General features: G+C 41.0%; 1 protein-coding gene across 1 annotated transcript in view; it reads right to left on the bottom strand.

The window, feature by feature from the left end:
- LOC128512806 (collagen alpha-1(XXVI) chain) overlaps nt 1-17,856 on the bottom strand; it is a 42,121-nt gene extending 24,265 nt beyond the window's left edge. The window contains exons 1-3 of the mRNA XM_053486229.1: nt 17,518-17,856; nt 11,957-12,079; nt 11,521-11,624 (exon numbers count right to left, since the gene is read on the bottom strand). Coding sequence (XP_053342204.1) covers nt 11,521-11,624; nt 11,957-12,079; nt 17,518-17,687 — 397 coding nt within the window. The 5' untranslated portion in view covers nt 17,688-17,856. The remainder of the gene's footprint in view (nt 1-11,520; nt 11,625-11,956; nt 12,080-17,517) is intronic.
- Nucleotides 17,857-18,563: the final 707 nt, after the last annotated feature.

The raw sequence follows: 18,563 nt of genomic DNA, 5'->3' as shown, positions 1-18,563 counted from the left end.
AACGTCAATATGTTCCGTATTAAAGAAAGGACATAAAACATGTTTACTCGAAATGCAGTTATAATGAAATTCAAAGAATAGACATTAACGCAAATGATTTCATGAATAATTAAAGCTGCGCTATTTTAAAGTAAGCTTTAAATCTTTTTCAGAGGGGAGAATTTGTGGTTAAGCATTAGGAGCCTAGTGATCAAAGCGTGAAGGAAATATGAAGTTGTTTAAGCTTTCACCTCTGGTCATATTCCCTTTGTTTGCTTTACCTCTAGTTGTGTCACCTCCATAGGTTTTACGCCGGTCATGTCACATCTGGTGAGATGGAAACTGAAGCTGATATTAGCTAAGGTGAAATGGCCAGGCGCCATACAACCGGAGGTGATACAACCAAATGTCATAGAAGCGGAGGCGGCTTGACCAGAAATGACATAACCGGATATGAAAAGACCGGATGTGACACAAATGTAGGAGGCGCAAACGGAGCTGACATAAACAGAGGTGACAAGGCCAGTTATGAAACACCTAAAGGTGACACAACTAAGATGACATCACTGGACGTGAAAAGACCAGAGGTGACACAAATGGAAAAGGTGCAAACGGCAGAGGAGACATTACTGCTAATGAAACGCCTCAAGGTGATACACTTCAGGGTAGAACAAACAGAGTTGACGTGAGCGAAGATGACACGATTAGATGTTGCATGTCCAGAAATGACATGACTGGAGGTTGCGTCACCAGCATGACAGGACCATGGAAGACAAGGCCGTAGATGACAGAACTGGATAAGACATGACCAAAGATGACACAATCAGAGGTGACCAGATTTGAGGTGACACACCTGGAAGTGTTTTGAACAGAGGTAACATGACCACTGGTGACACAACTAGAGGTTGAATGATGACATAGATAGATGACATAAATCGAGGTGACATGACCCTAGATGAAACAAACTGGAAGTAACATGACTGTAAATGACTCAACTGGAGGTGGTACCAAAGGTGGCATGACTGGAGATGACACGACCGTAAGGTGAATAGAGATGGTGCAACCAGAAGAACTGAATGCAAATAGAAAGCAAAATAAAAATACTGAGAACTTGAATATAAGACAGTGTCACAGTTCTGCTGTTCCTCTCAGTGTGAACTTCATCGCTCAGTCACACTCACTGTGCTTGCAGCAAAGCTTGGAAGGGTTTTCAAGTTTGGTCAAGTAAACAAAAATAACTACATTGATATTTCACAAACACCCTTATCCAGAGCAGAGAGTTAGAGGCCTTGCTCAAGGGCCCACCATGGACAACTGGGTGGTGGTGGGGTCTGAACCCAGGACCTTCTGCTCACTAGTCCAATGTCTTAGCTAGATGAGTGTCATGAGATGGGAAATTGATGGTGTGAGTAATAATTGATCTTTAACTTTGATTTACACTGTTTTACCCTGTACAGTACATGTCGAAAAAGACATTTCAAAACCTTCAAAAATGACTACTGGATTGGAGATTTGATCTGAATATGAAAAAATAAGTCATTTGAACTACCATTTAAAACATACACTTGCTATATTTGTCTTAGCCTTCACTATAACACACACACACACACACACATGCCACAGACAAGTCTTCGTCTCACACATAGTTGTGGACAGTCTTCTACAAACAAGTTCTCTTACTGGATGCAAAAAAAAAATTCCTTTTTCACCATCATTTTGGGAAATATTTTCAGCATGTAACTTTTATATTGGATAATTGTACTTCAGAATATTTAAACAAAGAAAAAAAAAGGAGAATAAATATACATTTTCCAATGACTCCTTTTAAAAAAGGTGCTGCTTCCCCAGAGTTTATGATCCCCATAAATTCTAGTCCGAATAGTCCAGACAGAGTTACTTCACAGGAACAAAATGAAATTATTCAATGATACAACTGTACAGTTTCAACGAGCTGTCAAATATATCCGCTCATATGACGGACCCTGGCACCACCACACACTGCAGCTGTCTCCTGGAACGCCAACTTTTTTACCAACAGCTGTTTAAGACGACATAAGGCATATGTCTAAAAGGGTCAGAGGTTATGCAGGTCCAGGCTGGGAATCAGCCTAGCTATAGTATGACACAAAGGAAGGATATGCAACAGACACACTGAAGACTCATGGTAATAAAAACGTCTATGTGTTACGGTTAAACGTGAGATGGCTTCTTAAAGGCAACGGCTCGTCTTAATTCATAAATATTACTGATCTAACAGAGCGGAACAATTTTACCCATTTATCCCAGGACTCCACAGTTATTTATACGTCTAAGTCAAGAGTTCAACATATGTTTTGGAAATGAAAACAGAGAAGAAAAGGATGGAAGGTGGGAGGACATGAGCAAGAAAGAGAGGAAAAGAGAGGGGGGGATGCACAGGCGTACCCGTAGTACGACTCGGGCACGGTGCCCGTCGGACTTTTTAAAAGACGAGGAGAGCTGAAATTCACCCAAGACATACACAATGTCTGACGGGGTGTGTGTGGCCAGCCGTGACCGACGGAATGCCTCCTGCTGCCAGACCTCTCCCAGACATCTGTGCTGTGCGTCTGGGGCAGTGTGTGGCCGGACACGACTGCTCGATAGGCAGGCATGCCAGCATAACTTCTGTCCTATCCAAGAAAACCAAGCAGCTGTTTCCTCCAAGCTGAGCAGGTGATTCTCATCACGGTGCCAGCCTTGTGTATTCACCACTGAGACAAGACAGACCTGCTGAATGCACACTAGCATCTAATGCCACAGACATAAGAGCTAAGCGAATTACAAAGCATTCGACAGCTTCTGAAAAAAATTAAGCTGTCACGTCACGTTCTTCTGAAAACATCTGCTCTACAAACAGTTTGCTGAAAAACAGTGCAAGTTTGCTCCCCTTGTTCCCAGTGAGAGAAAATACATGCCTGTGTTGTTGAAACCCACAAACCTTGACCTTGATTGAATAATCGTTGACAAATAGTTCCTTTTACTCACTTAAAACTCTTTTGATGAATCGTAAGTAGACAATGTTGTACCAGAAAAAGTACAACTTTATTACAAATGTCTTTGGCCAAACCTGCAATGATATTGTATCCAAATACATACACGTCAATATGGAGTTGGAACCCTTTTTGCAGCTATAACCGCTTCCACTCTTCTTGGAAGGCTGTCCACAAGATTTTGGAGTGTTTCTGTGGGAATTTGTGCCCGTTCATTCTGTAGAGCATTTATGAGGTCAGGACGAGAAAGCCTGGCTCACAATCTCCTACCCCGCTTCGTGCCCGAAATTTCCTAGGATAGGGTGCAGAGCCTGTCCCGAGAATGAAAGGAAAGGTGTACAGGAGACCAGCGATGCTCTATGGCAGAGACAGCGGCACTGAAGAAAAGACAGAAGGCAGAGTAGAAGGTAGCAGAAATTAAGATGTTGAGGTTCTCCTTGGGAGTGACAAGGATGGATAGGATCAAGAGTGAGTTCATCAGAGGGACAACCCACGTTAGATGTTTTGGAGATAAAGTCAGAGAGGCCAGATTGAGGTGGTTTGGACATGTTCAGAGGAGAGATGGTGAATATATCGGTAGAAGGATGGTGAGGTTTGAACTTCCAGGCAGGAGGTCTAGAGGAAGACCAAAGAGGAGATTTATGGATGCAGTGAGAGAGGACATGAAGTTAGTTGGTGTGAGAGAAGAGGATGCAGAGGATAGGGTTAGATGGAGGCAGATGATTCGCTGTGGCGACCCCTGAAAGGGAACAGCCGAAAGACAAAGAAGAATAGGATAATCAATGCAGAAGACGAAGGGGTGAATAAAAGAAATGCACATACTGTGGTACATAAATAAACGTGACTTAAAGAAAAAACAAAGCTCACAGAAGCGATGTTGCACACGACTGATTATACTGTACAGTAAATCACAATGGCCACCTCCCTTTCCTTAGTAGCTCAGCCATTGTGTTTAAATACTCACCAGTATGCTCATCTGTGTGGTAAGAACGCAGGCTTTCCATCAGCCGAAGAGCTAAACTGTGCTAAATCTGGCCAAATAATCATCGGCTGATACGTGATATGGTGTTAAACGTGTGTCATGTACGAATGGCACTACATGTGTTCTCATGCAGAACCTTTTGCTCTTTTTTGAAATGGATATTTCTTTCCTCTAAGATGAGATAGGGTCATCTTGCTACTTGTCAAAGGCTCTTTCAAATGTTTAGGAAAAAGTTGTAGGACATTTTCATTGTACAATGCTAGATCGCATCAGTAAGGACAAAGTGAAGATCCACATCTTTAGTAAGAGGCAAAGGCATCTGCCATCCCGTCATTCTATTCACTTATCATGCGTTATCATTAGTGATGAAGTAAGAAAAACCCTGCCGTTTGTGCCTCTAAGAAATTCCCCCATGAATACACACTATAAGATGCATCTTTAGAGAGCCCCTGCGTCTGAGTGTCAAGCATCCTTAGCAAGCCAATCATGACACACACTCTAGCTGTCGGAATGTCTGATTTTCGAGCCGCCTGGCTCTGTCTTGTTCAGCTGGAATGTAACTATTCTGCACGTAGCATGCATGCAACAGCCAAGATAACCTCTGAGCTTGCGTTTGATGAGATGACTAATATCGCTGACAGAGACGTTACGTCATAAATCAGACGCGGCCACACAACCACTGCTTCGACAAGGCGGTCATGACTTAGCGTGGTGTTCTGTACAGGAATTTGCCATCTAAGATGTTTTGCTTTTCGGATTTAAATGGAGCAACCGTGTTGCATTTTTTCCAGACTCTAATAACAGAATGATGTACTTGTGTTCTTTTTTTTAAGTATGAATGCAAGCGCATTGAATTTGAGTCAGGATGAGAATTAGAATGAGAAAGGCAGACTGCTGATTCTGAAATATTTGGGTCGGTCTTTTTACTTTGTTAATGCAGCTACCACTGGAGAAAGTAAGACAATGACTCAGACGTATTTCTGACTCACGCCTATGCTTTTGGAAGTCCATTTTCAGCCATTTTTAAATACAGACTAACGCCTAAGAAATTGTTCATTAAAATCCAATCAGATTTCTCTGTGCTGTGTGGAATCCTGGCCAACATCAACCACATAAACATTGCAGAATCTTTGATCAAGAATAATCTGGACTAGGTTGGTGAGAATGACGTTCTTGTCCCAGTTTCTGGACACCCACCAGCAATGCTCCCCAAAACAGGTTTTAATCATTGGAGTTTACACTTACTTTGGATCGGGCTTTCCATGTTCAATGTCCACGATAAAGTGGACAATGATATCATTTGTTTTGTTTTCAATGTCTACACCCACTGAGGCTTCACAGGAAATTATCCTATATTCTAATTGTCCATATTTACACATCCTGCTTTAGTTAGTGCTATGGTCTGTGCAATCAGCTCCTGCTCCATGTTGTGGCTGGAAAGTACGAACTTCCTGTTCATCATGACTGAATTTTGCATGACATACAGTACTTTACTGGGTGGTGCATGCAGAACTACAAGTCAAGCATTTTACACCATCCTGCTGTTTTGGCTTCACGTGCAACTGGGAGTCAAGGGTAAATCAGAGAATTACGTATCCCCCTGCACACATCAATCCGAGACACAACACAGAGACAGGCCATTTTCGATGTGCATAATTGCACAGGCAGTCATGTCGGGAGTTTGTTCACAGCGTTCTTAAGAGAATACCTTGCACTGGAGCAGTTACGGGTTTTTTCTCAAGGTCTACACCGAGCAGATCTTTTTCTTGCAAAAATGAAATCATGGTAGATAGTATTTTAAACTCATGAGATCCCATTGTCCTCGAATGACTACTTCTGACTATTTTCTCTAAACTACACTTTTTGTTTAGCCTTGTAGGATGCTCATATGACGATGCTCCGCTGAGTATTACTATTGTGCTTAACATATTCCTGTTTGAGGACACTGATCAAGTTCAAAAATTATCAGGTGCTAATAAACAGAAGCACGTAATAAATGGAAAAAGTACGAGGCCTCACAAGACCCTAAAGTTGGCGCAAACTTTAGGGTCTTGTGAGGTTAAGGTTTTTAATGGAACCAATTTAGGTAGTTTAGACAATCTACAAGGATGGCCCTGTTTGGCTCCTGCTTGGCCGACAAGATAGAGACCCCCTGGGCGGATCCGGGACTGCTGGAGACTTTTGACTTGGAAATGTCTGGGGATCCTTGATTAGGAGCTGGATTTCGTGGCTAGTGGCAGAGAAGACTGGGAAGTTTTTCTAGGTCCACTGCTACCAACAGGAAATGTTGAATGAATGAATGAATGAATGAATGATTAAATTAATGGACAAATTTATGATGGCAGAGCACAACTCAAGTTTTCCCCTAAGACCATATCTGTTCAATAAAGTAATCTTTACTTGTACAACTTACCAGTTCTCACCTTAAACTTATCACTCTAACAAAACATCAGTTGAATACAACAAGAGGTTCCTACATTCCTGGATATGTTGAAATCCAGACAGCAGAAAGTTGATTCACCCATTACCTTCAGGCCCTGTGTCTACAATCTAAAGATATCCATCAGCAGCTCAGTGTGAAAGGTGAGTTGGGGGAAGGAGCAATGGCAGGGAAATTGCTACCAGATTTCTACTGATATGTTCCATGCCAGTGGTACCACACAAACGTCTGATATGCTTTGACATGAGTAAATTCCATAAAACAGAAACATTTACGATGTGGTTTATGACTGAAAATAAAGTTTAAACAACCGGTATATGACACAAGAACATTGCAAAGACCAGGTTTTAGCCATAGTTTCTTCTAAACTATTCATTCCATATTCTAACTGCTGATTCGGACATGTGTTACAGGATGTATTGGTCTCCTGTAGAAGTTTTGGAGATGTCTGCTTCAAATCTGATGGCTTGCACAAAACCAGAGTTTAGAACAAGATGCTGTATCTTGCTTTCTTTGGCACTGTTTCAATGTTTTTTTTTCTCAACAAGCTTGGGGAGGAATGTTCCAAAAATGGAGCTGGTCATGGTGACATGCGAGTAGGATTGATAAACTTGAAAGAGGGGGATGAGATGAGATGAGATGAGATGAGACGAGCAAACAAGCTGACTTAGATGTTTGACTAAGTTAAATGTGACTCCTGAAAGGATGATGGTTCAGCCAAGATATGCCATAAATCCTCACTTTACATTGAAAATATGATGTGAAGACAAAGAGTTTTCAAACTTTGAATGTCCCGGTTTGCGTGCATGAAGATATAAATGAAAAAAGATTTCATCATAGTTCAAACAGGGTCACGCTATGGAAAATGGGAACGGTTCTTAGTGGGACGTGAAAGGTTCTTAGCCATACATGGAGCTCTAGTTATCACTCTTTGAGGTTTTTCAACATAAAGTAAGCTGCAGATTTACTGTTAAGTGTAAGGATAGTACACGGTTCCACATACAGTACCATCAAACCAGACTGGGTCCTGGGTCTCATCAAGATTCTATCCCTTGGAAATGTTCTGCCCCTGTGGAAAATCATCTTTGCTGGGGTAAAGGCTGTCTGGCCTGTAATAGCAACAAATGCCCCAAAACCAACAACACTGAAGCGTCTGCTGATCAATCTGGAGCGACTTTTCCCCGACATGTTTCAGTTGCAGCACCAGCAGGGGTCTAAGATGTTGGAGGACATGGATGATTGGATTTGTTGAGTCACAAGATAAGTGGTTTGGTTGTGTATGTATTCCTCATGTCCAGCAAACTATTTCCAATCTGAGTCACTTGCAATGTTCCGTATCATCAGTCTGAGGCTCAAGCTGCAAATGGTCTGCATATTGCAATTGCAACGCTAATGTGATCAAACGGTTTTTCATTAGAGTGGACGGCATTAGTGTGAGGTTGAGAAAATTCAAGGTCAACAGAACTCACGCTCCTTAAATCTCCATCCGCACTCATCTATCTTGCTTGTATCTCTTTGATCCTTTGTTTTCTACCTTTGTTCGGGTAATCATAAGACCATACTTTGTCAGGTGATCCTTTGTTGGGATTTTTTTTTTTCTTTCTGTTGAGTGTTCAGCCTGTTCTTCCCATATGGATGTGATTTTCTGAGGACTTTTCTGAGCCCATTAGTGCACACACACATACATATTGCCAAAGGTAAAGCAAACAAAAAGAGTCTGCTGTTTCTTTCCCACAACCCTTTTTGTGTATGTATAAATACACGGTATGTCAAGCTTTAAACTTGAACTCGGTTCACTTTTCCTTAATAACGAAGGATGTACTTTTTAAATATCAGTACTTATCTGTTATAGCTATCTTTCCTCGCGGTCCTGAGAAGACCTCGGTTTATACCATATATGGATCGGGAAGCAAACCTTATTTACCGTCAAAGCTAAATATTTGTCATCGGCCACGATTACGCAGACCAAACGTCTCGAGCGAGACTACAGAGGACCCGTGTCACTCCGTACGAGATGGCTCGCTTTTTGGAAAACGGCTCGTTCTTTGCATATTGCTTCTTTGAAGAGGAAATGAAGTGATATGAGAGAAAACAGAGCACGCTGGTCAATGTATACAAATACATCCAACACCTCTGTGGTCTTAACCCAAAAGGCAAGAGAAAAGAAAGAAGGACAGGGAGGGGGCATATGGTTTGTGGAGCGCCAGGAAGAATCCCGATGGGGACTAGCCTATATAAATATGTGAACAAACATCAGGGGTTAGTGTCTGTGACCTGAGAAACATCTCAAAGCATCTCCCTCTCTCTCTCTCCCACTAAGAGCACTCCCCTAAAACTCCGACTCCGGAATTCTCTCAGATGCAAATTCCCATGCGAACAAGACACACACACACACACTCAAATCTACTATAGCAAGGCTGGCATACCCATGCATTCTCAGTAAATCTCTGCTTTAAATAAGTAATTTACTATATAGATAATATATGAATATATATTTTATAAATGTTTCTTTTTTTTTTTAGTGTTTGGAAACAGTCACTAATGTGCATGTGTGTGTGTGTGTGTGTGATTTATCCCCTTCAAAGAGCTAACGTAAAAGCTTCATCAGTTGACAAAACCAAACATTAAATCCATTAAGCGCTAACATACAAGTGCATTTCAACAACATAAACGCCGGAAGACAGCTCAGATTTTTCTAGGACGGGATCCAAAATCCCCAGGTGGCAAAATCTGCAGCGTCTTCAAAGCACAGGAAGAAGGGGTACTTTGTTGATTGCTGGCATTTTGATTTCTACTGCACAACAGGTCGTAAAAACAGCCAAAAAATCTTTTAATGCAGCACTATCGTTGACTGCATGAGCAGACCGGGTTAATTAGCTTCAGATAAAGTATTTCCTCGAACAGCTTTCTGCATCTGCACTTTAACAAGGTGATCGATTTCCTCCCTGTCCTTACACGCTTTCGTTTTACAGCCTGATCTTTGTGGGAACAAGGTGTAGCCCCTGTGGCTGCATTCCGAGGAAGGATTTTTACGTGCACCGCAAGTGCCCCTGTTATCATTCAAGTGCTCTTTAATACACTCGCCAGCGCTCGCCGGGTTCCAGGATGAAGCGCGGCGTGTACATGTGTGTAATTTAGATGTGTGTGAGCGACGCGCTCTCCCTAGCTGGCTCACTCCATCAAGCACTCCAAAAGGCCCACAGCGCTTCCAGATGTTCTGCAGCCCAGACGGCTGGCCCATACTCAAGCATGACGGCCTCCACTAAAGCAACCCCCCACACCCCAACCCCCCACCGCCTTAGTTCTGGGCAGACTGCGGTGACGCAATACAAAACACTCGATGTTGTGGTAGTGGAAGAGGTCAGTGAGCAGACCTAGGACTGGAACTCGCTCGGAAAGTGGGTGATGACAGTGAGCAAATGAGGAATAGGTATACACCAGGAAAAAGAAACAAAGTACTCAGGATGGAGTTTTTAAATAAAGGTTTTGAATGTATGACGGGGGGGGTGGGGAGGGTGGGAGCTATGCGGCGTGTATGTGTGGGGGCTGATATTCCATCGCCTTGTGGTGGATGATCTCACTCTTTTTTGAAAAGAGAGACACAAAGGAATCTCGATTAAGAAGCGTGAAACCGCAGAGCACGTATTACTGAACGGCTGGAGAGGAAAAGTACAAGACAAAGTCAATTAAGCTTAGCCGCTTGGCCAAGGAACAAGAAGAGATAATGGAATAAGTAGAAATCTGAATTCCAACATACTCCAAAGAATTGTCTGCAGGATTTTGTCCAACCCCATACCTATCCCTCACCCTAACGAGTGCAAAATCGGATTTTCGTTCGGTCGTCCCTAACGCTTTTTTCTCTTACTAATCAGCACACTATGGCAAGAAACGATACACCGGGATCCATTACAACCCCCATAACACTTTTAAAAACATTCGAACCATGGCAACAATTAACCGATGGCCATGTACCAACTATAGCAAAGCAACAGAGGCTGTAGTAAAAACGTGTATTAATTCCCTTCATATGATTTCAATGAGCACGCAGAGCCTCGAGCATCCACAGTGTTATATTAACTTTTACAGAAAGCATTTTCCCCCTAAAAGATAAAAAGAAAAGAAAAAGGCGATCGCTGCTTACTCTGCAAAAATGCACTTCCCGGATTTAATAGAATTGATCCACATTAGATTTCACGCTGCTAATTATCGGACTTTGAGTTCTTGGATGTAATTAAATGAGCGAGGTTGAGCTAAAACCCATCGCTCAGTGACAGCTGCTTGTGATATTAGATGTGAGGGCTAGAATCAATAGCTCAACAATGGAAGTACCAAGGTTGAGCAAGGCCTTATATAACGGGGAATCACAAACAAACACACAAACACACTTGAAGGCAACTGTATTTGTCATTTTGAGTTTGGAAAAAAAAAAAAGCAAGTCTTTAATGATCGGTTGGGTTCGTGCTGTGTTTCCTTTTAATACCAAACAAAATTCTAACTCTTTCATTTAAACCAGAAAACACTGAACATGCAGTTTCATTTTCCTTTTTGTGTAATATACAGTATGTATATATACACTTGTGTGTTTACTTTGATTTGCACACTATTAGCTGATGCTTTCTGGTTCATCCTTCAAAGATCTTTTATTTTTTTTGGGGAAAAAAATGTTACACCCATGGCTGTACCCCCTTTCTTGTTCACACCTAATGACTTACTGTATAATGGATGGGTCAGCATTTGAAGATCTTGAAGTGTCAATCTGTAACCCCTTGACCCAACAGTGGTAACTTGGTGGTCATGGGCTCTTCCAAACAGTAGCCAAATGCCTTGATCACAGAGCTACCCCTGACTCTAAATGAGTCACACTAGAGGCATGCTATACCTTGTGGTTATGGTGTTATCCGAAGGCAGATGACACCACCATATTATTCGTGACTTTTTCAGCTGTTATGCATTTTGTATTGTCTTCCAGGTCAAAGCCTCACGGGCATGAGCAGAGCACCTAGGCCGATTTCTGATTGAGTTATACGAGCAAAGAGTAGCTTGACTTCCCAACCGCGCTATCTGGCTGCGTTATGTTATTTATTGCTTTGATTTGTTTTTTAACCCACCTACACTGCAGTCACTTCCCAGGAATCCGGGACAGCACCTCCATTCGAGCGCAGTCACCTGTCGATAGGCCACCTTATACGCAGGCCTAATCAGAGTCCTGTAACTGCAGATGAAAAGAAATCAGCATTGTATAGTAGAAGCGTTCCAGCATTTGCATTCTGATGCATTCAAGCTGGAGTCGATTCACAATTTTTGCAACAGTGGCTTTGGATTGCCGTAGGGATGTTTTTTTGTTTCGAAATCTGATTATACTTAAATATACGCCAACATCTCATTCATCTCAGTCGATGTCTCTGTAGGATGGCTATAAATCTTTAAACAGGATTAAAATAAATGCAATTTGCTTTGAAAGAAAAAAAAAAAACAGAAATTCTTTTCTTTTTTCACATCCTTAGAACTTGGAAAGCACTAAAGAGAGATGATACAGGTTCATACCTGATGACTTTAGAGCAGTGTCCTGGCCATCGGCAGCCTTGGAACACCCTCTGCACCGTCGTCTCCGAGCCGTTGTGCACCTGGCACGTAACCGTCTTCGATATCGTGTACTGGCACCAGTTCCTGTAATAAAGTGAATGAGGTCATGTGACAGATATGAGGATGTTCTTAAACCAGCAGTCATGCTAGTCAGATCAGGCGTTGTTGGTTTGCGTTTCTAGCCTGCTTTTGGTTAGCTTGTGGGGTTAAAAAACAAAGACTTGGCTGGATAACAACATTTGAATTTGACGGCCCTGATTTGGTCAAGTATTTTCTTTTCTTTAAATATAACATTCATAAATTCCATTGCTTAATCATGCAACTGAAACTGCGCAAATGCTCGACATATGCTAATGTTCACCGCAATACTGACTGACGCTTCAAAGATTATGATGTTGCAGCAAGGCCAGATAGATCAAATATATTGTTCTGGTTATTGTTTAATGCCGGGGGTTATGGGCATAGACGGTAGAAATGTGCTACGATTCATTGGACTTGGAACACGGGAAGAAAAAAACACCTCCGGCACGGAACAGTGCGATGAAATGGTTTTATCCGGAATTCCCAGGTGAAATTTGTACAACCTGGCCCGAGCTCTTGGATACAGACACACCTGAGGTGGTGCCATATTTTTATGACCTCAGGCATTTGCATCATTTCCTACTAAAGTTTTCCTTGATAAAAGAAGCAAGTTTGTATAATCTGTAAAGTAATTTCCGTAGAATTTTATGAATGATCACTTTATATAATTTTTCACAATCATGTATATAGATTTTAAATGATTTCACATCCAATCGTACATCAAAACAAACCAACAAAACACTTCCCTGACGCTTCCACCCTCCCATCTTTACAGCAACAGCATCGTACACTTAGCAGCACAAAGGAGCCTTGACAGGAGTGACCCAATCGTTTAACTGCAGAAAGGATTTTCCAGATCTTGTAAAAGTCCTCAATTTTCCCTTTTGCCAGACAGGTTAGTCTTTCCAGAGCCAGGCTACAATCAAGTCATCTCCCTGATCCACTGACCCTGAATGTCCTTCCAAACTGATTACTTTTTTAAGGAAATAAACTACCGCTCATAAGTTTGGGATCACTTGCAAATTTCTTTGTTTTCCAAAGAAAAACACATTTTCAATTTTGCAATTCACAAACTATTTTATCCATTTCACAAACAATTAAGGTTTGCCGGAATTCTGACTGTAATGGAGCGGCCAGCACAGTTTCCGGATCTAAACCCTATTGAGCTGTTGTGGGAGCAGCTTGACTGTATGGTAGGGAGGAAGACGCCGTAAAGCCAATCCATCTTGTGTGAGATGCTGCAGGAAGCATGGGGGGAAATCTTATCAGATCATCTTGAGCTGCTAGAATGCCTCTGGTCTGCCAGGCTGTAATTGCTGCAAAAGGTTTTTTTTGTTGTTGTTGATGAAAGCAATGTTTGAAGAACATATTCATAATTTCCATCAAAATCATTATTTCTAACTGACAATGTCAGCATGTCTTGTTCTCTCAGACTAATTTCGTGTATGTTTCCAAAATTCTATGTGATCCTAAAAGTGATCCCCGAATTTTGAGCAGTAGTGTACTTTACCAAGACCTACTGTACATCTTTTGTCTTCAGTAACTGCAGAAAAAATTATGAAATGTACAGCTTCTTCAAATGTTTTTCAAGTTCAGAGACTAGAGACTAGTTCAGGGCTGGATATCGTTTAAAAATGGCCAAAATCCGTGTAAGTACCAGTACTTGACTTCTTCAATACCAATTCCTGAACGATACTTTTATTGATACAAATTTCATAAGACCTATTTTAATGAAAATTATATTATGTTACGGACCAAAACATTTGACATTGTATCCAAGCACACATAGTTTATATAGATATATAGCATATTACATAAACTTTAATATAAAGTTGGTCACCGATCTGCAGCCATAACAGCTTCCACTCTTCTTTTAAGGCTGCCCACAGGATTTTGGAGTGTTTCTCAGGAAATTCGTGCCCATTCATTTTGTAGAGCATTTATGAGCTCAGGCACTGATGTTGGACAAGAAGGTCTGGCTCACAATCCTTGTTCTAGTTCCCAAAGGTGCTTGATGGGGTTGGGGTCAGGGCTGTGTGTTCGGTCCAGTCAAGTTCTTCCACACTGAACTCATCAAAACATGCCTTTATAGTCCTTGCTTTGAGCACTGGGGCACAGTCATGTTGGAATAGAAAAGGGTGTTCCCCCTTACTGTTGGCACAAAGTTGGAAGCAGAGCATTGTCCGAGATGCCTTGGTATGCTGAAGCATTAAGGTTGTCCTTCCCTGAGGATAAGGAGCCTGATTGCAACACCTGAATTCGGTAATTAACAGGTTTGGCCAAATACTTTTTTCCATATAGTGTATGTTTATGTTTAATTTTTTTACCTTCTGAATTTTTCAGCATGTTTACACATTTAAAGTTGTTTTGTTTATAAAACAAAATATGAACCTTTTCACCACAATGTGATATCACTATTCTGTTTCAACTCTTTAGTTCGATGTTTCAGCAACTTCTTGTTGTTGTTGTTGTTGTTTTTTTGTCAAGACTGATAAAGTGGAATTATACTTTTGATCACTTACATTGAAACTGCAGTCAAGCATCTTGTATCTCCGTCTCTGGGCGTTGTAATAAGCACCCTGCATGCTTATCGGCTCACTGACTCTGATGAGATTTACTCCTTTGGCGTTGAAATTTTGTCAGATTTTTCGAAACTAGATAGTATCTGGGCAATTCAATCTATGCCTTAAAAGTAAAAATGTTCGGTACTAATGACATAACTCTGGGTGACCAGGTTTTCCAAGCAAAAAAAAAAAAAAAAACACTTGATTGCATCAGAACCCTGAAAAACAAACTAGGAACATAATGAGCTCTGAGTGCTATAGATCACATCAATGGACTGGATTTAAACCAGACGTTTTATGCCCTAAACTACAAGAGAGATTAAGATTCTCCGAATTTAAACCACTGCTTTTTGTTTGGATCTGATCAGACAGTTACTCTAAATAGATGAATAAATAAACTCTTTTAATTTATCGCTGTAAATGCAATGTTCATGTTAACTTTCATGTGTTTTTGTTTGTCCCACAACTACACCTACAAGAAAAGCTGTGAACTTTGGTTGAAAAGTTTTCCTGCACTATATGTACAGTACATTTATAAATATCATTCTGCGTGGTGAATTAAATAAAAAAAAAAAAAAAAATCTCTCCACATTGGCTTCGTCTGCAAAAAGCAAGTGAATCAGAATGTGCATCGCTGTGAATGAACAAGTGGCAGATCTTTCTCATTGCTCAGATTTTTCTCATCGCTTTAGGATAGCATGCACTTTCTTTGTTGAAACTTGAAGCTCTGCAGTTTAAAGAGGGGCACATTGCCCTGGGGTTTGAAGTAAGAAACTTCCTTTTTGAAACGTTTACTCCAAAAAACTACCTTTCTGATGTGTTCTTAAGTAACTTTAATGTAGTACCTGTCAAATCCAGAGCTTGGATTTTAGTCAGACTTTCAGACAGCAACTTTTATGACTTGTAACATGGAACGGAATTGCATACTCACGACTTGAGCTTATGAACCTCTGGCTTGGCACTGACTTGGACTCACCCTTTTTTTTCTTTTGTCAATGTTGCAGATTTATCTATGTATATAATCTTTACACTAACTAACTTAGATTGTACATGTATGCTTTTGGAAACAGTCAGGGCCAACTGTACTTTTCCTTGGGAAAAGGGGATGGAATCGAGGACGCCTGGGAAGGTGTATGCCTTTCATGAACTTTTTAAAGTTTTTCATGGTTGTGATACAAAAAATTGCACTATAGACATTTTTCATTGTTGAAGTACTCAAGATTATGACAATCTGAGAGTGTACTGCAATTCAATTAATTTAATTCATATGCAAGACTCAACTTTAACCCTTCAACGCTTTAACCCTTAAAACTTAAGCGGCACAGATACGTGCCGGCAACACAGCATAGGTCAAAAGAAAATAGGTGCCCATATGGAAGCCGTGCCAGTGTGTCTGTGGTGAGGCTTCAGACGTCAAACTGTGTATTCATCAGGTAATTCCTACATGAATGGTAATCATTCATGTAGGAATTCTCTCCCACATAACATATAGTCACTGTTCACAGTCATATTTCTGTTTCTCTGAGGACTTGACAATTCCATAGTTCAGGACTGGAACTTCCTACAAGTCTATCTGAGTTTTCAATAACTACCTGGACTCCATATTAACATCAATTAACATCAACTGTTATAGCTGAACTGCCTGCCACCTAACATACAGTGTGACTGCAGATCAATTCCCACTCTCTGTTTCACCCAGATGAGGATGGGTTCCCTGTTGAGTCTGGTTCCTCTCAAGGTTTCTTCCTATTATCATCTCAGGGAGTTTTTCCTTGCCACTGTCGCCCTCGGCTTGCTCACCAGGGACAATCTGATCATTTTGATTGATACACATTCACATACCATACAAATGTAAATAAGTATTTTGATTGTGTAAAGCTGCTTTGCGACAATGACAATTATTAAATTAAAATTAAAGTGAATATTAATGTATCTACTCATCATGCACTATTTTCTGCATTGCCTTGCACTGCCTCAGTCTTGCACCATTGACTTTTGCACTGCTGTCACTTTCAATATCTATAAGGCATTGCACATCGCTTAGTCTGTCCGCTAATATTCATTCAGTGATATTTGCACACATTCATTTTATTCTCTTTAGGAGAGAGAGAGAGTCAGCCAAAAAATATATAGAGACTTCAGGAAAAGAAAATAAGTATGATATACTGTATATTATATATATTATACATCACATATGTATATACTGTATATATTTAGAGAGAGAGAGAGAGAGAGAGAGAACGAATGAGAGAATACTTAGTAGTATCTTGGTGATTTCTGTTGTATGGTTGTCCTCCAGTTTTTTTTTTCTATGTTTTAACGTACACTGTACATGATTGATGATCTGTAATTGGTACTACATGTTTATTGTCTATTATGTTGAATCATTGTTACTTGATGTTGTTAATCTATCTATCTATCTATCTATCTATCTATCTATCTATCTATCTATCTATCTATCTAACAGGTTTACAGATTAGTAATAATTGGTAACAATCTAATACCAAGAACAAAAAAACAAAAAAACTTTTTGTGTGTGTGTGTGTTTTTTTTTTTGTTTTTTTTTTGAGAATGTAATGAAATTCAGGATTTGTTTCGGAATGTATGTGCTAGCCCCAACTTGGGCTTTAAAAGAAAATCTTGTTTGAACTTGAAGGTAACATCACCTTTAAGAACTTTTTTTTTTTTCAATCTCAAACTTGCTGTTGCTGTTGAGTGAATTATGAAAGATTGACTTAATTACGAACAATCTGGCAACCCCTGATGATATGGATGTGGGCTTGCAGCTTTACATGCACTGATATTAGTGATGATGATGATGATGATGATGATGTGAAGAGTAATGATAGAGTAATGAAGTGGTGAACTGTCCCGTACCTGCGCTGAGAGCTGATGCCTGCAGCCGGAGGTCCGGCGACGCTTTGTTCTGAGCTCACGTGCTGCAGTGTGAGTCCTGGGAACGGGTACATGAAACCGGTGCCGAAGGAAAGTCCAGCGCGGGACACGAGGAAGAGACAGAGCGCGCTCCAGAACGCGCCGCGCGCCATCGCTCCGGGTTGTTCAGCCGCACATCAGCACTGGAAGAAATAAAGCAGATACCCAACACACACACACACACACACACACCCAACACAGGAGGGACTCGATCTAAATCAGATGGCAGATGTCTAAAACCTGAACACTACCACCACAAGCTGGTGATTCTCTCACACACCACCCTCCTCTCTCTCTCTCTCTCTCTCTCTCTGAGCCCGACCTCCTGAGTGGACTCAAGTGTCTCTGAACAGGGTTGGAGCGCGCGTAATGACGCACAGACTTCACACAAGGAGTACACACACTCAGAGGGGGGACAACAACAAGGGACATGGGAGACCTGAGGAGGACCTGGGGACAGAGACATAGAGGAAAGAGTTTTATTATCAGATTGAAATGGAAATTAAAACTTAGTCAGGGTAAAAAAAAAAAAAAAGTGTCCTTAGGGGTTCTCCAACTTTTTTTTTTTTTTTTTAGAACTTTACAAAAAACAAACAAACAAACAAAAAGCCTTGGCACAAATGCATGTTTCAACTCTTCAAAAACTATTTCTACATGTGGAACAAATAAACTATTTTGCTTCTTTTTTTTCTTCCTTTAATTGAAGTCAGAGTAGGCGGCAAGACGGCTTAGTGGTTAGCGCTGTCGCCTTGCACCTCCAGGGTCCGGGTTCAATTCCCGCCTCTGTGTGCATGGAGTTTGAATGTTCTCCCCGAGCTTTGGTGCCGTTCTCCAGTTTCCTCCCAAAGACATGCACATTAAGCTAATTGGTATGGGTGTGTGTACCCTGCGATGGAGTGGCACCCTGTCCATGGTATACCCCTCCTTGTTTCCTTAGATAGGCTGCAACCTCCATGCGACCCTGTATATAGGATAAAGCAGTATAGATG

Source organism: Clarias gariepinus, chromosome 25 (genome assembly GCF_024256425.1).
Source record: "Clarias gariepinus isolate MV-2021 ecotype Netherlands chromosome 25, CGAR_prim_01v2, whole genome shotgun sequence".
Lineage (NCBI taxonomy): Eukaryota > Metazoa > Chordata > Actinopteri > Siluriformes > Clariidae > Clarias > Clarias gariepinus.
The sequence above is the reverse complement of the archived record's forward strand: the minus strand, read 5'-3'. Positions and strand labels throughout refer to the sequence as shown.